The 23,340-nt window shown below is 39.6% G+C and overlaps 1 protein-coding gene across 1 annotated transcript in view; it reads left to right on the forward strand.

Annotated features, from left to right (window-relative positions):
* The window catches only part of Basp1 (brain abundant membrane attached signal protein 1), a 52,478-nt gene extending 30,544 nt beyond the window's left edge, over positions 1–21,934 (forward strand). The window contains exon 2 of the mRNA XM_076856170.2: positions 20,380–21,934. Within this exon, the coding sequence (XP_076712285.2) occupies positions 20,389–21,045 (657 nt within the window). The 5' untranslated portion in view covers positions 20,380–20,388 and the 3' untranslated portion in view covers positions 21,046–21,934. The remainder of the gene's footprint in view (positions 1–20,379) is intronic.
* The last annotated feature ends 1,406 nt before the right edge of the window (positions 21,935–23,340 follow it).

Genomic DNA, 23,340 nt, shown 5'->3' on the forward strand with positions numbered 1-23,340 from the left:
AGAGGGAAACAGTTTGTGTGAACAAGTCAAGTGAGGTAAGTTGATAAAACATTTGATGTGCAGTGGATCTTTGTATATTATTAAGAGTTTGAAAACACTTTTAGTGGCCACATTTATTCTTAGATTTGACAAGATTTGCAAGTGCCACAAAATATGAATCATCCCATCCTGAATACTGAAATCTTATTCTATACCACAGTTGATCCTGGTCATAAGATATTTGAGGTTTAAATGAAAAAAAAAGAGGTCGAATACATAAATGCAGAGAGTAAATCTTAAAGCACCATCCACTCTAGATATCTTGATTTCAGCAGTCAGCACATAGAATGTCCTATTTCAATTGGCACCAAAAGGCAATGTTCTGATATCAATTCTTCTCTTTGTAAACGTTGCGCCTCCTATGGGAGTCTTGGGTAACTGCAGTTTGTCCTCTGCTTCTTCCTGTCTTTCAACTGACTAAAGGTATAACATTGATTTTTTCCCCCTTCATATCATATGACAGTTTATTTAGTCTTATAAGCAATGTTTTTGTTTATTTAGTGGACCTATTGTTTCCAACATGTAAACTGTTTTGGACTTGCAAATTTTCTATCTTGGTATTTATCATATTAGAGTTTTAGATACATAGCATTATAGAGATGAAGTTGCTCAATCTCATGGGTGCAGATGTGAAGAAATGGTACAGGGTCACAAGAGCTAGGTGATGCTGTTCTAACAGATTCTACTTCCCTTTCGTTCAGTGTAATCTATTTTCAGTCCTTCTGTCTCATGCTAATGACATAGTAAAATAATCTACCCACTTAATACTATAATAAGTTCACTAGGATTTTCCCCATTAAAACAGTCTTATGAGTCATAGCTTACTATTACCTTCTAAGCTCATATTTTCTGTTTTCCTTCAGCATCCAAGAGTCTGTGGTACCTGTGTCAGACTGAGGCTGGTGCATGTTTTGAAATCGCTTGCTCCATGTTGGATGCTTGGTGTCATTCAGGGAAATGATGAAATTTGTAACCCAGCACTCATGATGGAGTTACAGGAAAGGAAGTTGTGGAGGTGCAGGGTTGGCTGTGTGCATCAATGTTTAGACACCCAGAATCTTCACTGTGGTTGGGTTTTGTCAGATTGTGTAAGTCAGATAAATATTCTCATCTTGAATGCATCTCTAATACTTCTACCCTTGTTTTAGCCTGGCAATATGTTTGCCTTGACTTTTCTATTACACCATCTTCAAACACATTTTTTTTTTTTTCATCTTCCAGATTGCTTAAGACTTATGCTGGCACTGGTGTATTCTATTCAGCATTGTCTTATAGAGCAGCATAGGGTTATAGACAGGGAGATCCAGGTGGTCAAATGTAGAAGACATCCTTGAGTGCATAGCGTAGGACATTACTGAGTGCAAAAGGAATTTGTAATTGCTGAGTGAATCTGGAGGTGTCCTGTTATTGACATCTGAGGTTCAATACTGTTCCTCATTTGTCTGCTATCTGTATATTTTACACCTTCACCTTCCAACACTCCACTTCTTTGCAGTTCCCATCTTGCCCTGTATCACAACAGTGCACAAAAAAGTTTGAGTGGAGACCCCAGAAAGCCTCATTAAGAAAGGTTTGGGGGCTGGGGTTGTAGCTCAGTGGTACAGTACTTGCCTTGCATGAAGGAGGCCCTGGGTTCGATCCTTAGCGCCATATTAAAAAAATGTTCTCTCTCTCTCTCTCTCTCTCTCTCTCTCTCTCTCTCTCTCTCTATATATATATATATATATATATATATATATATATATATATATATATAAAAAAAATTAGTTTACTTTAACTCTTGCAAAATAAATTTTTTTTTTCTAGTAGCTGACCTGTTAAAATTGTTTAAGCAGTGCTCCCAGAATTCAGGCAACAGGCTGGCATTTACTGTTTCCTTTGAGTCTTTAAAGAGGTGTAATTTTCCTAGGATACAGGCTAGAGATATCTATGGAAGGTCAGAGTTGATCTTGTGTCCTGTTGCCTTTAGCACAGTGCCCAGATGTTTATATCATTTCTGAAATAAGGGAGTAAGTGGATTTGAGTGCTTAATACAATGTAATTAAATGTATAGATGATTGCTGCACATTTTTGTAAAGACTAAAAAGTATAGACCTAAGGGATACAATTAAAGTCATTTATATTGCAAGTGAAATAGCCAAACTGGGGAGTAAAAAGGAGCTGTTTTACATAAACGGCGAGTTTGGTGGCTGTGGTAGACTCAAACCCAAGTTGAATAGATTTTTTCTTTTTTTCTTTCTTTCTTTCTTTCTTTCTTTTTTTTTTTTTTAAAGATTCATGTTCAAAAAATCATGTACAAAGAGGGTGTTAGCTCACTTTCTACAGAGATAACTTGTGTGGTTGGAACATGCCTTGGACTCTGGCATTATCTTGGCCTTGATTCGGAGCCCTCCTGTAGGCTGAATACCAAGAGGCCAAGGAGTGGCTTGGAATGCAGTGCCACATTCCCTAGTGGTTCCCTAGTTCTAGGAGAGTTGCTCCTGGATTCAAGCAATGGATTTTCTTGACTTGCTTTCTCTAGGTTTATAGGAAAAAACAGTGGTGTCTGACTTCCAGCTGGATTTTATACGAAGGTTGAGGAAGGATATCTGTTACTCCTTTATTTTGTGTTTGAATATATGATTTTACAGTTATGGGTGGAAAATCAAATATTCCTATGGAAAAGATAGTTCAATTTAAAAATTTTTTGAACCTCAAACTGGTGAATGGGACAAAAGAGAGTAAGGTGCATGGCCTTTTGCTGCAGCTTCTGTCTCATCTAAGCAAGTAAGATGAAAATATAGTTAGGAAAAGCATGTCTCCTGAGGGTGCTTTAAGTGGAATTCCTCTGGGAATGTAAAACACATTCCAAGGTGCATTCTCCCTTGGGATTATTTCCATAGAGTGTTGGTCTGTGCTTGACTCAGTCATTTGGCATTCTGCATTTGTATGCATCCTTTCTTTTCCCCAGAATGGAGAATTGAACCCAGGGACACTTTATCTACTTCCCCCCTCCTCTTCCTCCTCTTCCTCCCCCCCTCCTCCTCTCCCTCCTCTCTCCCCTTCCTCTCTCCTTCCTCCTGCTTCTCCTCATTCTCTTCCTCTTCCTCCTTCTTTTCCTTCTCCTTCTTTTCCTCCTCCTCCTTCTTTTGGTACTAGAGATTGAACCAAGGGGTGCTTTAGCACATCCCTAGCACCCCTCTTTTTAATTTTTTATTTTGAGATAGGGTTTTGCTAAGTTGCTGAGGCTAGCCTAGAACTTATGTCTCTCCTGAGCCTCCTGAGAAGCTGGGATTATATGCTGTGCCCAGTTGTATTTATCTTTTACCAACGTGATCCATCTGTTTTATCATTGTAACTTTTAATAACATTGACTTACTCTTAGAATCATAGGTTATATAATGCATTTTGCAGAGTCTAACCTAGGATTTCAATGTAAAGGAAGATGATTATTGTAATTGAATCAATACCCATTTGTTTGCCAGCTGTGAATACAGAGTTTGTCCTACCTCTGTTTTGTTTTTGAAATTCAGAATTCCTTGAAATTGAGACCTACTCTCTGCTATATGTGAACAGAGCTAAAAAATGAAGTTTTAGGTGAAGGAAGGTGAAAGTGACTGAAAATCTACTGTATGTGTCATATGCCAAACTGTGTCCTTGGCTGCAACTATTCCCTTTAATGCTGTTAATGGCCTCCTGCCCTATTTTGGATTCTGTAGGGCAGGTTGGGTTTTCTGGCGCTGACTTTGCAGGCCCTGGATCCCATAACTGAATGTGGTCCGCTGACTCTTTACCCCATATACTTCTTCTTCACAGTCTGTATTGTTGGGTCAGGGCTGAAAACTTACTGGCAAGCCATCAAAGTTCCATTTGAACTGGAAGAGAAAAACCTGTTTTCTGAAATATGAACTCTAATTACATACAATGCTTCTGAAAAGAGGATCATCTCACAGGGCAGGCTGTAAATTGTGGACAATTGAAGGCTCACATTACATAAGAAGGGTGCTTACAGAGCCCAAGGGGCCTTTCCTGTCCCCCTCTTGTTGGAATGGGCACAAGGTGTGACTTATGCAGTTGAGGGGGAGAAATAAAGAATGTCCACACGCTTCTGCCCTTTTCAACGCTTTATTCACTCAAATCACTCAATACAATTTCACTCTATAGGTTCTTAAGAAAAATGACAATCCTTAATGCTAGGCACTGCAGTAGACATAATCAATTCACAGCAAACAATTCTAGATTAATTCTAAGCACTGCAAACACACTTATCGCGACAGACATTCCCTCTGCATGCTAAACTCAAGTGTCGGATCAAAAGTCTCATGCCTTAGGCTCTAAGTCCAGCAGATGCACCTCACTCCGATCATGGTGATCAGATCAGGAACCAAGGCAGGCTTCTCCTGGGGTGGAACTGACGGCTGGCTGAGGAGGCTGTCATAGGGAGAAGTCCTTTTCTCACCAGAGTCAAGAGGCTGCTATAGAGTTTGAGAGCGGTGAGAACAATGCAGAGGATCAGGCAGAGGAGAAGAGTTGGGCTTTCAGTCCAGGTTCTCATCAGGCTCTCAGGCTTGTGTGCATCAGTGTCAGCTGGCTGAATATCTGTTCATTTGCTCCATCATTTATACTAAATTTTGGGGTTTCTGACCACTCTTTGAATCCCTATCAGCTGTTACCAGATTTCTCAGTGATGTCATTTGCCCTGGGGTTAGAGCATCTGGCCTGGTTTTCTTGCCCATCCCCCTTATCCAGGTGAGGACAACATGGCAGAGACTTCACTCTGAGCTTGTCAGGGTGGGGAGAAGTGACTTGTTTGTGCCTGAGGGCCATACTGGAGGGCTCCTGCGTGTGCCTGGTGAGACTGCAGGTTTCAAACTGGAGTTTTAAAATGGAGTTGCTTAGGCTAAGGCCTAAGGCTGTCCTTACACCCTCCAGTGGTAAAAGTTGTCCCAACCTAGTGTGTGGACAAGGGGCTTCTCTGCAACCAATAAAGCTGCTGCTTGGACCGAACCTTGCATTCCAACATAGGCTGCTTGTGTCTGTGGCCAAGGATGGCACTAACAGGAAGGGTGGACAGATAGTGGTGGGGAAGGGGATGATGGGGTAGTCAATGAGGAGGAGAATTGGCAGCTAGGGAACTTCTGCTAGGCAGAGTAATTTCTGAGACTTAAGGGCTGAATGTCCTACCAGTTTTGAGATTTCACGGGGGCTGACAGTACTCAGTTCAGTGTACCCTCACCTCTAGGCGAGGCCCAGCCTGGTTTCCTGGCATGATTTTGGTTTTGCTTTGTCACTACTAATAATTACACTGGTCTTTGGGATTTTCTTGTTCTTGGTTTTATGGATGATGCAAAAACATTAGCTGATTCAAAGTCACTGCAACCTACGTGTATCTGTATTTCTCAATGTTGTAATCTTGCACCATTTAGTAAAATATGAGTTCTTAGGACTCAGTGGAGGCCTCCACTAGGAAAGAGTAGATAGAGCCTCTGGTGCCCCGCCATCCCCTTCCATATCATTTTTAACAAGTTTCTCAGATGATTCCTATATACACCCATTTTATCACTACTGTCTGAGGCATTATGTTGAAATATTGGCAAATAAGCGGACAAAGTGATGACTGTTAAGTCACAGCATGAGTAGGGGGCGTAGGTACTGAATTCTAGTTGCTTCAGTTAGAATTCATTCCATTCGTTCATTGAAAAAAATACTGATTGTTTTTTTCTTTAATGTGTGCTGGGTGTCAGGATGAAAGGCAAAGTCTTATTTAAGATTCCATCAGTGAGAAGAAGTACCCTCATTTCTGTTTTGAAAGTCTCACAGACTCTGGACTCAAGTCTTGGGTATTTCTTCATTGCTCAATGTCTCATTAGGTAGCCAAGAGGCTCAGATTTAAAGATGGCAAAAGAGTGCAGGAGAATGTGATCATGGATAGGCTGGGAGCTTCCACTGAAATATATTTGAATTGTGAGAAGGAGCCAATGACATTGAATGCTGAACTGTGTTGTTCAGAATCAACTTTGAGTCTCAGAGGTGGACACAACCTATGCCCTTCACCTCTGGATTTAATGCATTTTCTCATTAATTCAGCAAATATATTCTTAACCCTTATTTGTGTTTTTCAAGACACCAAGAAATAAGTAGTTTTTTGTTTAATAAATTAAGGATATGTCTGAAAAAATTTTAGAATGGTTTTCACTGAGAATGATGAGAATAGGAAATAGCTTTAGGATCATAAATACTACATTTGCTGTTGATGCCAGAAAAAGAGATACCCAATTTTTGTTGGTAATAAAAGAGGTGAACCAGGGCTCGGGTTGTGGGTTTGATCCTCAGCATCACATAAAAATAAATAAACAAAATACAGATATTTGTCCATGTATAACTAAAAATTTTTTTTTTTTTTTTTTTTTAAGTGTGAATCACTTTATATTTGGAGATAAAAAATCCCTGGAAATATGCCGCAGCTACCCCTGGTGTATATGGGCCTCCCCTCCTCTTCTTAGCCACTGGCCTCTCATGGCTCCCAGCCCATCACATTCTGTCAAGTCCATTAATAAGCAGCAAATATATCTCAGCTGCTATTAGTTTTTTCCCCATACTTTATTTTGAATTCTGTTTTGAGAGTTCTAAATTAGTTGCAGTGATGAGACGCATTAAGTTTCCTGGGTCTTTGGAGGAGAAAAATGGTTCAGAAATGATCTCAGCAGTTTGCATTTCCTGAGCTGGTTGTGGTTCACTTACTCACCTTATTGACTAAAAGAGCAGGTGATTCATACAAAGTCATGTTAGGATGCAGTAACCAGGGCTTTTGAAAGGACCACCCATTAAGTGCAAATAAATAACCATGTGGCTGCACAGTGGACTCTAAAAGCAGTGGGCTATTGATGAGAATGAATAATGCATGATTTCTGGTAGTGTTTGCTGCGTGAGGCAGGATATGTTAAAAGGGGAAAAACCCTCTGCATAATGTCTAGGTTCAGTCAACCTTTGCATTTGAAGAGAAGCCTATCATCTGCCACTTTAATACCAGTATCACCATTATCAATTTGGAATTTCATGGTTATAACATATCAATTAGGAGATGTACTTGTGTCTTGTCCCTTCTGTGGCCAAGGATAGCACTAACAAGAAGGGTTAACAGTAGGGAAGGGGATGATGGGGTAGTCGGTGGGAGGAGAATTGGCTGCTAGGGAACTTATGCTATGCAGAATAATTTCTGAGACTTAAGGGCTGGATGTCCTACCAGTTTTGAGATTTCACGGGGGCTGACAGTACTCAGTTAAAAAAAAAAAATTGATCTCTACAATATGCACATAGTTACTTAAAAGTCTTCACAGTATTGTTGCAATGGTACCCGTGTTTATGTTCTTTAATTATGTGATGGGTCGCAATTTGCTGCCACAGATGTTGTCTGGAACTTGGTCATGTCTCATTTAATGGAATGGACATTTCAGTTATAATTTTAAATACTTATTTTTTCTTCTGCTAAGTGAAAGGTGAGTCTACATAACTTAATTTATAGTCATAGTTGTATTGATTTTTTTTTTGTCCTACAAGTTTATAGCTTTGAAATTGAATCTTTCAGGGTGTAGTGAGTTTATAATATTTATATTATATTAGCAACCACAAACAAAATGTTTGTTCTGGGGTCATTAGTCATATTTGAATCTATACTAAAGAAAAACTGTAGGTCAATACATAAGAGAAGTCAGGGTCTATTTCCCTGCTAAAACTTCCAACAAAATACAACAGAATATGAAAGGATTAAGTAATGATGATACAGATAAATGACCAAAGATGAAGACTGGATTGTATAATAAAGGAGAAAAAGGAGATCTTAAGAATTAAGGACCCTTTCTATATTTGAAAATATGTGTCTGGGTATTGACTGAGTCTTCCTTTATTTCAGAAGCTCATAAAACTGTAGTGCAGCAAGTCTATTTACTTCTGTGCATGGAATGTTTTCACAATAAGACCTCTCCAGGTTTAGTGATCATTACATCAGTTCTCTCACCTTTTGCTGATGAAATATCTGCCCTTTTGTTCCCAGCACTTAAGAAACCTTAAATGTTGTAATGGGAGAGAACTGAGAAGATAAATGGCAGGACAAATGAACACCTAAAATACTGAAAGATTAAATGGCCATTTCAGAGACATATGAGCTATCATTTACCGTGTAAAGATCTTAATAAGCGTTTGGTCTGCAGTAATTCATATTTGCCCATATTCAGTTGGAGGAGAGTGATGTTAAGCCAGGGCCTTCTTCTGGGAGTCCCTCTCTCCTTTTCCTTCCTCCCTGGTCTGAATAATGAGTGGCAAGTGTCCCTCTTCCATGATTGATTTTTTTTTTTTTTTTTTTTTTTTGAGATGGAGTCTATTACTATGTTTCTTAGGGTGGCCTTGCACACCGGGGCTCAGCCTTCTGAGTAGCTGGGATCACAGGCATGGGCCCCTGAACCAATAAACGTAACTTTGATGTACCTCTCTGAGACCCCTAGGTCTGTGCCCTATCAATAGTTCTCCTTCACTTTGATCTTCAGTTTCTCTTTTTTTCTTTGTTCCATTCCTTCTTCCCATATGTATTTTCAGTTTCTCTAAATTCTTATAAACAAATGAAGCTCATTCTCCCCAGTGTTCTGGGTACCTGCCTTCCCCTCACACATTCTGGTGTTAGCCATGTGGAGGTGTCTTCAGGTGCTCACATGCTCTTTGAACCCTTCCCAAGAGCCCAGGGTCTGGGCTGCTCTAGCTGAGCTGCTCCCTAGGCCATGGAGACAGCTCCTTAGCAGGTCAGATTGCACAATGTCCATGCTTATCTTTCTTAACCTTTTTGTAGAAGCATAGGACTTCTCAGAACTGCTTCGTAAAACCTCACTTTCTTTTTGGCAATCAGAGACATTATTTTTTCCTTCAAGAACTTTTTTTTTTTTTTTTTTTTTTTTCTGCATTCTGCTACCTCCATCGAGATATTTCCCTGTTAGGCAACCTTGTAGGCCTGTATTCCATCACCCCTCACTCCAGGTAGTCCAGAGCAGTCGTCTGCCTCCTGAGTGTGAAAAGGTTTTCTGATAATCTTAACCAGATGCTTCCTCTTTGTTCCTTCTGTCATACACACTTTGCACTTCCCCATCTTCATGTCGAAAGCTCATCTGACGTTCAAGGTGGCGTAAGGTGGTTATGAGGCTCCCTGCCTGGCCAGAGGGCCTGGGTTCCCATCGCATCTGCACAAACTGCTCAGGTTTGATGTTGGGTGAGTTATTTACCTCCTGTGATTCTTTGCTTCCTCATGGTGGAGTGGAATAGCAATAGCTCTGTCCTCACATAGGACAGTGAAGGGACTGACTTCTGTAAAGGTCAAATACTGAAACAGTCCTCGGCAGAGTGAGTCCTCTTTGTACTTTTGATATTTTTGCTATCTCAGTCTGCTTTCTCAATAGACCTTTCCTGATCTCCTGACCTCAACTACCGTCTTCTCTTTAGGTGAAACTCTTATTGTTTATCACTCTTATGGCACTTACCATCATTTATATTTTAGGTGTCTCTCTGTCTTCCCCTCCTGCTAGATTGGAATGGTCTTTTCCTTACTTATGTCCCCTTCCACGTCTTCACACTTAGTACACACTTCCAAAAAGATCTTTCCCCACAAAGATCAAGCCTGTTTTTCTAGAATAAGTTTGGAACATCTGACAGTCTTGAGATCACTCTGCTTGTTGGATTTTTAGGAGAGATCCCCAAAGACACTTTGCAGGACTAGTCTGGGTTTCATGAAGGAGTTGGAGAGGTTACTTGTGATTAGTCTTGTTTTGATCCTTCTGACTTAGTAGATGTAACTCACCTTAATTCCCTGTTTGGGAAAATGGAGTTGCATGAATGTGTGCATCACTGCCTGTACTTTCCCCACCCCAAAATTGTCTTGCAGTACATTTTTATAATGCTTAATATTTTTATTGTGACAAGGGAATAAATTGTCTTGAAAATGTTTTTTTCTGAATTTTTACTATATTTAAATTTTTGTGGTATTTAAAAATGTGAGATTGAGACATGGATTGACAATTCTTACTACAGTTCTCTCTCCCCAGGGAACATTCCCATCCCATAAATTTTGGTGATATTAGAATTGCCAAATAGAAGCTTTGACTGAATCGAAACATTGGCAACAATACCTCTAAATGAGAATTACCAGGCATTGAAGAAACCTGAAGGAGATCATTGTGACAGAACACATATTGACAGGAAGCCAAAAATATACACACATGACATTGTTTCATTTTTCCATTTTATAATAAAAATTTTGACCATTTAAAAGAAAGAGGCCAGTCCTTTGTTCAAAATAGGTATTTGTGGATAGAACCAAAAGTTTTAAGCCAGGCGCAGTGGCATGCATACGCCTGTAATCCCAGCTTGGGAGGCTGAGACAGGAGGATCTTGAGTTCAAAGACAGCCTCAGCAAAAGCAAGACACTAAGCAACTTCTTGATATCCTGCCTCTAAATAAAATACAAAATAGGGCTGGGGATGTGGCTCAGTGTTTGAGTGCCCCTGAGTTCAATCCCCAGTAGCCTCGTACCCCCTAACAAAAAAAGTTTTTTAGGTTTTTTTCCCTTTATTCTTACTGAAAATACTTTCAGATTATGCTGTGCTTATTTATCCTTTTAAAATTCTTTTCTTAAGGTTAAAAAAAAAAAAAAAGATTTTTTTTTCTTCTTCTCTCTTATCCAAGCATGTTTCAGCTAGGTAGATCAGTAACTTGGATTCTTCCAACCTAAGTAATCATAAAGTTCCTTGTCTGAATTTTTCTGCAGGTGAAACTCATGGGCAAGTTGTAACTTTATGTTATAGTTGGTTGTCTGAGGATAAGCAGTTAATATGCTGGGGACACACACCACACTTTGTCAAGATCCCTTGACTCATTCCCAGCATCCTAATAGAGCAGATGTATTTTCTCCTGATTATGAGATGGAAATAAAATCAAAAAGAGATTGCTTCTTGTCTTCATGCCATGATGAAGCTGTAATCAAACTAGATGTAACACTCCGGACTCTGCCATATACTCTTGTATATTCATGTCGGGCTTTGCTGAAGACCGGGAGTCATCTCCTGCATTATAATCTGTTTGCTGTCATCCTTAAGAACTCTGTTCTGAGGATTATAGGTGAAATGATTAATTAATCCAAGTCTACATTTTCAAAGTAGAAATGTTGCAGTGGATGAGACCTTTGTATAAAAGAAGTGCCTAGATATTACTAGTCCAGAGAAAGAAGATCTACATAGTAACAGCGCATGATGTAGTGAATATGGGAACTTTCGGATGATATGGAGAGATTTGATATCTTGTTTTGTTGTAGATATCATTTACTGTATACCATTGACTTTCATGATGTCACAGAACTGTGTTGTTCATTGTTGGAGCAACATCAAGTAAAAATATGCTAATCAGAAATGGAATTGGAGGTGTCATGGAGAATGTAGTATAGGAAGTACACACTGTGGGTTTGGGGTAGGTTATGCTTTGAAACTGTGTCATTATGCAAGGGGGCACTTTCTTTTCTTTTAGTAGTGCGTTATAGTTGTACATAACAGTTGGGTCCACTATGACGTAATCATACATGCATGGAATTTAATTTACTCCATTTCTGTCCTGGTTTACTTGCCTTTATTCCTCCTCTTACTCTGTTTTCTTCTACTCTACTGGTCTGCCTTCCACTCATTTGTTTATTTTTAATAGGTGCTTTATAGACATACATAAAGGTGGAATTCACTGTGCTATATTTACATATGCACATAGTGTGATTTTTGTCAAATTACAAGAGCCCCTTTCCCATCCCTCTTCCCTGCCTGTCAGTCTCCTTCTACTGCACTGACCTTCCCTCTATCTTTTTTTTTGGTAATTTTGCAGGAAAGGGATTTTTAAATTTTTTTTCTCATTTATCATATATAATTCATGTCTTTCCATACCAATATATTTTCGTGTCTTTCTGGTTAATGAAATGTCTCATTTTCTTAACGACTTCAAAGTATTATCAAAATCAGTGAGTACTGTATGAATTGCCAGGTTCTCTGGCCCTGGATTTGTCTTCATGGGGTGTTTCAGAATCTAGATTTGAAACACTTTGTTGTCTTTTAATTACGCTTAGACCTTCTCTGATTCAGTGCCTAACGCTGAGGCTCTGGGTAGCATCCTAGCTCTTTCAACAAGGCTATGATCCCATTCTCTCCTGTTCAAGTTCTTTCCTTGAGAACTGTGTATCCCCCGTTCCTTTGCTCTAGCCTTCATGTACGAGAGAGAACATTCTACAACCACACGGATGTATTTTCATCGTGGGGGTGGTCAGTGCTATAACTGGGGCTTCCATTCAGAAAAAGGCTGGTTCTGGTGAAAAGATTTTCCAAAGACGGGATTGGGAGGGTGAGGAGAGACTTCATTCCAATCGGGAAGCACTCCTCCTACCCTTTTCAGGATCTCCTCCTCACTCTTGCCCTCTTTTGTGTGAGGGTAATGAATTGGTGTCCTTACCTGTTTAAAGTCACCATGGCCTCCTAGGGATGTTCCCAAAGCAGGGCTGTAGGTATTAAAAGCTGTAACTGGCCTGGAACTCTCCCAACCTACAAATTCTAAACAAAATCTAATAAAATGTTGCATTCTGATAGCTCTGTAGAGATGTCCTAGATGACTTTTCTATTTCAGAAAAGATAGAAATGAGTTAACCTTTCATTTGTGGGGTTATTTAAGAATTCCTTAGATGACCTTTTCAAACAGGTTCTGAACATATTAGAGAAGCTCTGAAAATGTATGGGCATTAGTGAACAAATTTAGTCCCCCCGCCCCTTAGAAGAAATACTCCATATTTGTGTGTTCAATTAAAAACAAAATACTAAATGGTTCATCCAAAGTAAGTGTTTAGGATTAATTGTTGAGAAGAGTGTTTATGTGTTAAGCCTTAAGATTTGAAGGAAGAGAAAGGGAATGAGTCAACAGCTAACACTTTCAATTTTGGCAAAATTTAGGCCATTTTTATGGTGCTGCACTGTCTTAACATTTCAGGAATTTAATCCATTTTGTTGATAAAATTTAAGATACTTACCGTATATATCCCCCCGCCCCCTGCCGAAAGGATCAATGTAGGTATAATTGAAATTGCTCTGTGTGTGTTAAATATTTCTTACATGTTCTTAGGGAAAAAGGAGTTTGTGGTTAAGGACTTGAGAATTTTAACATTAATTAAGGAAGAAGTGAATCTAGCCTACTACTTAGCTGAATATGACTCACCAGTAGCAAACAGGTGAAAGCAAAGTTTCTGGCAGATGACATGTGTCCCCACGAAGTGCAGGTTTCAGTATTAGTGTCCTATGAAACAGCATTAGCTTGCTTTAGAACAAAGAGAAGTTCCCCATTTACATTGAGCATGCTGTGATCCTGAAGACTTACACAAACTGTCTACAATGTCAAGTATGTGTTTACTTATGTTTTACAAATGGGTTTTATGTACAGGAAACAAATTCATCTTAGATTCATGAAACTGAATTTATAATTAAATGGTTCTCATAGGCTACAAAGAGGTAAAAGGAAAATGTTTAAATTTAGCTTTCTAGGTTTAGTAATTTTTTTTGTATTGCTTGGTTTCTATTTTAAGTTAGACGTCACTTTTTTTCTTCAGAGGGTCGTGGATATATTGTAAAACTCTGGGCCTGAGAACTCTTCCCACTTATTATTTCCTCAACATTCTTACACAGCACTAAACTGAATGCCATGTTGGTGTGTGAGAATGGTGATTAGCCTCGCGTCGATTTTACTCTTTTTGGAATGGTAATTTTAAAACATCTGTAGGCTGGTGTTGCTTTGCATTGAAAGATGGTTTGGTTGGTTTAGGAAGTACTCTTGATCACAGAGACTGGGCACAGGGCAAATCTTGCCAGGCAGGACCACTGATGGCTGGTAGATGACTCTCTGAAAATAGGTAAAGGGAAACAACTGAGTGCCCTTTATAAATAACCACAGCACTGTCAAAGTGTTCCGTGCCAGGGAAGCTCATGAAACCTTTCTTTTCTGACAGTTATGACTTCATCTGAGATGTCTTCAGTGTGTAGTTTCATCCTGACTCATTACTGAAGCTGATACATTATACTGAAAACAGTTCCTAAATGTAATTGAGAACATTTTAAAAGTTATATTCCTTGGTGAATATTTAGGTGTTACTTTACAAATTTTTATTTCTAATTTTTCAAAAATCATTTTTAAGTTTCTTTTTATATATATTTTTATTTATATATGACAGCAGAATGCATTACAATTCTTATTACCCATATAGAGCACTATTTTATTTTTAATTTTCAATAAGCTTCACAGACATTGAAATCATATAGAAAGACTATCCAATCATAGTGATTAAACTGGCTGGCTCTCAATTTAATCTTGAGGGTATGATGATATTAGTTTTTATGAGAGAACTTTATTGATAATATTACATTTTTCTCATGCTTAACATTTTATTTAGTGCCATATGCATTCATAAAAAAATCTTTTCCCCCCAAACAGAATAAATTTTAAAATCTTCATTATACTGATTAGGAAATTTGAGACCCAGAGCAAAGGTGACTCGGTTCAGACTCAGTATGTTGTTGATGGTGGAGTCTGGCACCCAGCACATTGGCTGTTTTTTAGCCAACTTCACTCTGAATACTAGAGAGCTTGTTTTTGACGCAAGTCCTGAGGGAAAGATTTTATAATTTTAATTTTTTCCTGCATGTCATTTTGTCACCGGCCTTTTCACTTTTATTTTCTCAAATGAATTCTAACTTTTCATTCATTTGACTTTCAGGTAGTTTGGCTTAAGGTAAGAAAAATATTAAGTGCATATTAGGAATGTTTTGGATGAATTAGATCATGTTAGTAGCCAAGTCGTGTGGTAGTTTGTGAGAACCGTAGTTGTTTAATGGAATTCCATGGTAATTAAGCTTGCATGAAGGTGCTTTGGGCCTGTGTGTCCTGGGGATTTTGTGTATAAAATAAACACAACTCGGATGATTTGAATGGCTAAGCAGAGTCTTTCCTGTTCTGGACTGCCTTCCTAGAAGGAAAGAAATGAACTATTAGAAAAACTTTGAAGATCATCTCCTTTTTTATAGTATCATGTTTACAAAATATTTCAAATTATTATTCACCTTTGATCTCCCAAACTTTCATACAAATGTAAAATACAAATATTCATATAGATATAAATTTTTCAATTTTACATAGCTATATAGTTTTCATATTGAAGCTCCCAATAGAACCAATGTTTTTAGCGTTTTTTAGATATGTTATAATGGCATTATGTAAGACCACAATTTTTACCACAAAATTTGAACAGTAGGTGATCAATAAAATTTTCTTTAAGGAAAAATATATCTGTCAGCACTAAAATTTGACAGAATCCTCCTAATATTTGTTTTGGAGAGAAAATTAGGGCCTATTCTTTGTCCTTTTATCATCATCATCATTATTATTCATTGTTATTATTATTATGCAGTTGCTTCCAAGGACCAAAAAAAAAAAATCACTTTACTTGGCCTGCATAACTAGTAAATTGTTCTTTTATTTGCTTTTCTTTTCTTTTTTTTTTTTTTTAAAGAGAGAGTGAGAAAGGGAGAGAGAGAGAGAATTTTTAATATTTATTTTTTTTTAGTTTTCGGCGGACACAACATCTTTGTTTGTATGTGGTGTTGAGGATCGAACCCGGGCCGCACGCATGCCAGGCGAGAGCGCTACCGCTTGAGCCACATCCCCAGCCCCTTTTATTTGCTTTTCTGATGAAGAAGGTGGAGAAACAAAGGTTTAGAAGTTTCATGAAAGTTCATAAATGCTTACTTACTCTTTATGAGAATTACCAATAAGCAAGAGAAATCTAGTGCCAGCCAAGAGAGTGTGGTTAATCTGACAAACATTCCATGATGTCAGTCTCCAGAGGGGCTGGGTGCATATTACGTGGGTACAAACTCTGAGTTCCTCAACAGGTGTCAGCCAAAAGAACTGGGCTGGTGTGGCCATTAACCACCAATGAAACTGTAACCTTTCTAGACCTACCTCTGGTTTTCCAGGTTCCCATCTCAGGTTGCTTTGATCAACTAGCACTGCAAAAGGGTGTGGGACTTGAAAACATTTCTTCTAGAACATTGGTTTATAGTAGAGTTTCTTGTTTGCTTGAACCAAGTGATGAAGAAGAGGTCATGAGAATTCAGGGAAGATGGAAGGATGGTTCTTCCATGATCACCTGGGACTCATTCAGAAAAAGAGCAATGAACTTGATGACTAATCTGTAATTTTTATCTTTGTCTAGAAACTGATTTCTTCATGTAATGGGCTGTTAATCTATTTAAAAAGACTCACTGCCTCTCAAATCTTAAGTACATAAAAACATTCAAATCAAAGAAGCAGACTGATTTTAACAGCAGTATGGCAACAGTAGATTACTGTACAGACTTCCTTTACACATATATAGAGAGAGCAGGAGCTTGCTTGGAATTTGGTATAAAACACATACCAAGCATCCTTTAGATACCATTTTTAAAAGTTTTTATTTTTAATGTATACTTTTAAGTACAGTGCTTCTAATGGCTGGTTCTAGAATGTGTGTTTGTGAAATCCATGTTTGCTATTCTGTTGTAGTTTATAAGCATGGAATTACTTAAGAATTATAAAATTAAATGATAAGGAAAGGAACTAACATTTATTGTAAACCTATGAAAGGTCAAATGTTGTACTGATGCCTCACATGAAATTCCCACTAAATTGATTTTTGTTATTTTACAGGAAATAGTGGGACAACAGTGTTACATAACTTACCCAAGGATTCAAGGCGGGTGTGCTGTGGAGATAGAATTCTTATTAACACCTTACGAGACAAACATGACCCAGTGTCCAGAGTTTCCCTGAAACAATTCTAGTCCAACATTTACCAGATTAAACTCAGAATACTCTTCTCTATTGCTGTTTATTGTTAATTATTTTCTACATCAGGTTGACCCTTGTGACAGAGAGGTTTCTTGTGATTTTTAAAGGACAGTTCCTGATTTTCTTTCCTTTGGGATGTGAGGACTGAGATCAACTCTAGTGTGTGTTGGTGTATGAACACACAGAACTTAGGTCTGCATTTGGTATCTGAGGGTCCTTTCTGTGCCTCTCAACTGCTAGAGGATGGCCTGAATGTGGACCAATGCAAAGGCAGCCTTAGCCCTTTGGGTTTTGCTTTGGTTGAGGTTTAAGTGACTTCAGGGAAGAATTAAATAGTAACTTGTTGAAATATGCATCTCTTTTTCAACTTAAAAGTTCCAACTTTCTTCTCCAAATGATTTTTTCCCCATAAACAGAAGTTAATAGAAATGAGGGCAATTATTAGACTCCATGCCCACGTTCTCCCTTATTTCCTAAGGGTGTGGATGCAAAGGTTCTTTGGCAAATAGGAAGATGAAAAGCTAACTTTTTTCCTTACCTTCCCCCATCTCTATCTGTGACCCAAAGAGTGTGACATTCCTGGGCTGGAAGCTCTGCCTGGGTTGCCAGCCTCTTGGTGGAGTCCCCTCTGACCTCCTCAATGGTGTCTTCTTTCCTACCACATGTTGTTGGACTTGGTCTTTTGCTTGTTATACAGCACCATGAACTCAGATAGGACTTCCTTATGGGTAAAGGAGGGTGCTAATGGCCAACAGCTGCATGGTGCTGCTTAAAGAGTTAAGTGACTATGTATGTTTAGGATTAGGATTTTGCCTGCACCTAGGAAACATTAGATTTTCACTTACCCCTGAATGTAAGCAAGGCCTTCACTCCATTGTGTTGGGAACTAACCAGATGACCCTGCTTTTGCAGGGATCTAGTGCATTCTACAAGTCTTTCTCTGCTACCTCTCTATAGCTCACACAAGTAAATTACCTGAAAGTTGGGGGTATTTACTTAACTTTGCATTTGAAAAAAGAACAGAATTAAAGACAAATTCTTTTACCACAACTTGATTATGTTCATTTCTTACCCAGAAAAGCAGTGCAGCTGGACTTAGAGAATAGAATGTGACTTTAATTGTGTTTCAGAAAACCAATTTTAGTAACTTAGATTTTAGGTTTGTAAACCAACAGGACTTTAACCTCTGGGGATTACTATATAGAATTTCATGCTGTGGGTGTCAGAATAAAGCACCCCTGTTATGCTCACAGTGCACACTACATTTATTTGTCTCATGGTCCGAAATTTCTAGGTTGGGAATTGGGAGAAGATACTTACTGCAGGCCTATCAGGTTTCTTCTCTTTTAGTTCAACCTAATGTACCAAAATGAATTTTGAAATATCAGAACTAAAATTATAATTGATATAAACCGTCCATGTACACTGGCTTATTAAGAATTCACTGAGAGTTACAAATTATAATTTAAAATATTGATCAAATTTATTTTTATTTTCATTTATTGCTTTGCATTAAAACTAAATTTTATTTTATTTTATTTTTTAAAATTTATTTTTCAGTTGTAGTTGGACACAATACCTTTATTTTACTTATTTATTTTTATGTGGTGCTGAGGATCAAACCCAGAGTCTTGTACATGCAAGGCAAGTGCTCTACCGCTGAGCCACAACCCCAGCCTCCTAAATTTTATTTTTACCATATATTTTGCTCCTACTTCTGCTTGAAAAAATTGTGAAGTGTCTAAAATAGATTTTGACCAAAATCCATTTTTTAAAGACATGTAAGAGAATTTTTTGGATAACATGATAAAGATTTTTCTTGAAAATAAGACTATTTTAATCATCTTTGAATTTATTGCTTTTCCCCCCTCCAACTGTTGAAGTCATTTCAGACAGAAAATTTGGATAGAGTGGAGAGACAAATTTTACTGAAGAGTAGTGCTTTCTATCCCACACCTGACTTTTAAAAGATGAACGTGGGTTATTTTACTATCATGAATCATGATTCCAAGGAGTGTAATGAATAAACAGCTCATTTTCAGTACTGAATGGATATTTTCAAAAAGATGACTGATTAAGGAGAATGCTATAATTCTCCCAGTAGTAAACACTGACCTGGGCCAGAACTAGATGGTCTCTTGGACTCTCCAGCTTCCGCTGGGACCTGGGAAGGTGTTCCCCCACTGCTGGACACCTTTCATTTGTAGGACTGAAGTGGACCCTGGTATGTAATTTTGGCCATGTTTCCTATGGGAAAAGCAACTGATATCTTTTGAAAGACCAACATTTCAGTGGATTCTCATGGATATGATACTAGAAAAATGCATTTGAAGAAAAAAAAGGTTTCCTATTTTTTAATGCACCAATGGTGAATTATGAATTTATATATTTTTGTTCTGGTTTAATGCTTTGGTATCAGAGAAGAAAAATTCATGATTCAAATAGAACCAGTTGAGCTTGTGTGGTGGTGCATGCCTGTAGTCCTGTCCCCTCAGCAAGACTAAGGCAAGTGGTTTTCTAGTTTGAATTGAACCTGAACAACACAGCAAGATCCTGTCTTAAAGAAAAAAGAAATAGTAGACCCTGAAATACACCAGTGTTTCTTTAATCAGAATGGAAGAAAAAGCCTCAAGATAGAGAAGTAACTTTTGAGTGGAAAAGGCCATTAAATGCCCTTTACCTGACATATATAATTCAAATTCTATCAGGAGACAATTTTATATTACTATGGAACTATTCATTTAAGCCAAAAGTACCTTGAAAAGCAATGAATACAAATCAGACACACTAGGAAATTAAATATAGCTAGAGAAAGTGTACTTTCCACTCTTGCTCTTCGTTGGTTAGAAGAGTGAATCCTGCCCTCAGGTCTTTAAGATGTGTTTGCGTATAGAAACAGATGAATGAAGGAGTTTGAAGAGAGTTGTAGTTTGAGATTATTTCCTAGAAATTCCCGATTTGTGCTTTATTGCAGCTATGCAGAATGTACTTTAAAAGGATGAAGCCCAGCGGGCGTGGTGGCGCTCACCTGTAATCCCAGAGGCTGCGGAGGTTGAGGCAGGAGGGTATGGAGATCAAAGCTAGCTTCAGCAAAGGCGAGGCACTACCAACTCAGTGAGGCCCTCTCTCTAAATAAAATAGGGCTGGGGACAAGGCTCAGTGGTTAAATGTCCCTGAGTTCAATCCTCAGTACCCCCCCCCCCCCAAAAAAAAAAAGATGAAGCCCATATAGACCTAGAGTGATTGCCACTGCCATTTTTACATTTTTGACATTTTTATTTTTAACTGTGATACAATACGTGTAGCACAATGTGCCCCGCCGGTCCATTTCTTCGCGTGCGATCCCTGGGACCAAGCCCCTTGCTCTGCACCCGAGCCTCGCGCCTTGATGGCTGGCCACTAACCCCTTTTGTCTTGTCTTCTGTTTGCTTCCAGAGCTCCAAGATGGGAGGCAAGCTCAGCAAGAAGAAGAAGGGCTACAATGTGAATGACGAGAAGGCCAAGGACAAAGACAAGAAGGCCGAAGGCACGGGCACCGAAGAGGAGGGGACCCCGAAGGAGAGTGAGCCCCAGGCGGCCGCCGACGCGGCAGAGGCCAAGGAGAGCCAGGAGGAGAAGCCCGACAAGGCGGCGGACGCCGAGGGCAAGGCAGAGGCGCAGGAAGGCGACAAGGCGGCGGCCGCGGCCAAGGAGGAGGCGCCCAAGGCTGAGCCCGAGAAGAGCGAGGGCGGCGCTGAGGAGCAGCCCGAGCCCGCGGCTGCGCCCGCGCAGGAGCCGGGGCCCGGGGCTGCGGAAGCGGCTGAGGCGGGCGCGGCGGAGAGCTCGGCCAGCGCGCCCGGGGACGGCGCGGGCAAGGAGGAAGGGGAACCCAAAAAGACTGAGGCTCCCGCAGCTCCTGCCACCCAGGAAACGAAAAGTGACGGGGCCCCGGCCTCAGACTTAAAACCTAGCAGCGCCGAGGCGGCCGCCTGCCCCAAGGAGCCCCCTGCAGCCTCGGAAGCGCCTAGTAGTACCAAGGCTCCAGCGCCCGCAGCGCCCGCCGACGAGCCCCAGCCCGGAGAGGCCCCAGCTGCCGAGCAGAGTGTGGCTGTGAAAGAGTAACCGGGACGCCTAGGGAAATGCCACTTTCAAACAGCTTCTCTTTCTCTCTCTTTCTCGCTCTCTCTCCCTCTCCCTCTCTCTTTCTCTGTCTCTCACACTGTCTCTCACTCTCTCTGTCTCTCTCCTATACTAACTTGTTTCAAATCGGAAGTAAGGATATGTATTGCCCAAGGGGGGAAAAGGATGCTGTCCCATCGAGGGAGGGAGGGGGTGGGAGAATCCAAATAGTATTTTTGTGGGGAAATATCTAATATACCTTCAGTCAACTTTACCAATAAGTCCTGGATTTTGAAGATGAGCGTCTGAAAGTACAGTACATGGTTCGTACGTGAACTGCTGCGCACGCACGACTCCACCGCTAGGAGCCCAGTCTCTCCGCTTCTGCCTGGGAGTTGGGAGTGGGGCGTTTGATGCTGCCCACAGGGCCTGTGCCAAGGCAATCAGATCTTTAGGAAAGCAGTATTTTCTGTGTTTTCTTTTTAATTTACAGCCTTTCTTATTTTGATATTTTTTTAATGTTGTGGATGAATGCCAACTTTCAGACGGAGCCCACTTAGCTTGTCCATATGTATCTCGATGCAAACCCTCCATTCTTCCTCTCCAGATAATTTTGGGAGTAACAAACATTCTCTCATCGTACTTAGCCTACCTAGATTTCTCATGACGAGTTAATGCATGTCCGTGGTTGGGTGCACCTGTAGTTCTGTTTATTGGTCAGTGGAAATGAAAAAAAAAAAAAAAAAGTCTGCGTTCATTGCAGTTCCAGTTTCTCTTCATTCTGTGTCACAGACACCAACACACCACTCATTGGAAAATGGAAAAAAAAATAAAAAATAAAAAAATAAAAAAATGTACAATGGATGCATTGAAATTATATGTAATTGTATAAATGGTGCAACAGTAATAAAGTTAAACAATTAAAAAGAAGTTAGAAAGACTGCTGGTTTTCTTTTACTTCCCCACTCCTGACCTCCCCTGGGTAAATTACCTCGTTAAAGAACAGAGCACTGTGTGGGTATTTTTTCCTCCCCCGCAACATTTTTTTTTTTTTTGGTATGGAAGCTTAAAGTAGGATCCTCAATTTTTTTGACACACACACACACACACACACACACACACATATATATATATATAAATAAAATGACTGAACCTATAGGTGCTTCACACACTGAGCTACATCCCCAGTCCTTTTTATTTTATTTTGAGACAGAGTCTCTCCAAGTTGCTAAAGCTGGCCTTGAAATTGTGATCCTCCTGAGTGGGCCTCCCAGTCCCCGGGGTTACAGGCATGTGCCACCATTGCCCAGCACCATTACCTTTCAAAGTAGCTGGGTCAGTGCTGGTAAATTATCACAGTAAAAGAGACTAAGCTGAAAATGTCCTGTCTATATATATATATGCATCTTATGAAACATGGGTATAATAACTTTACTTAAAAAGAACAAATATTTTGTACAAAGTCATTAAAGAATAATAAATAGATCTGATCTTGAAAACTGTGAAGAAAAGAACATTAAGATCTTGTAGAAACATCATATGAATATATAAATGAGAAAGCCATGATAAGCATTCTGTGCAATCCCTCTTCCCTTCTATTTTTGTTACATCATGATGGCCAGGAAAGGGGACCAAGTATGAGGCAGGCAGTGAGAGTGAAAGCTTGGAACTGGCCTTCATGGTGGCTGGATTTCTGACCCAGTTCTGACACTGACAGCGTGGCTTGTAAGTCAGTTCCCACCTCTCCACAGACCTTCCTGGCTTCACCTATAGGAGGGAACAGACCTCTAAGGCAAGGCACCTTTGACTTCTGAAATATTTGGTAGTTTGTGGATGTGTCTGGTCACAATTTATACCATGGATGGACGTTATGCTACCTCCAGTTCTTGATTTCTCCTCCAGTCCTTGGATAGTGACCATCTGTGTGCTCAGGTTCCATCTATGCCACAGGTGCAGAAGGCTGGAGAATTGGTGTAAGCAGTGACTTAGGCAGTGCCCAGGTATGCACATGAACTCTGTGGGCATGAATGAACCTGGTTCCACTCCTATGGCTTATATTACATATAGAGAAATAAAACAGGAAAACGATATCCTCTCTGAGTAGTCTGTATAGTCTGTACCATGTTTAAGATGTTGCCAATAGGTGACAACTGGGAAAACAAATGGTGAAACTGAGTCATACGCAAATATTATATCTGCTGGATTCAGTTCATGCCCATGATCACCTTTTGGCACTTTGGGTTCTTGCTTTTATGTGAAATAAATTTGAACTCTCAATGCTTGAAAGCACAGCACACA

Source organism: Callospermophilus lateralis, chromosome 5, assembly GCF_048772815.1.
Source record: "Callospermophilus lateralis isolate mCalLat2 chromosome 5, mCalLat2.hap1, whole genome shotgun sequence".
Classification (NCBI taxonomy): domain Eukaryota; kingdom Metazoa; phylum Chordata; class Mammalia; order Rodentia; family Sciuridae; genus Callospermophilus; species Callospermophilus lateralis.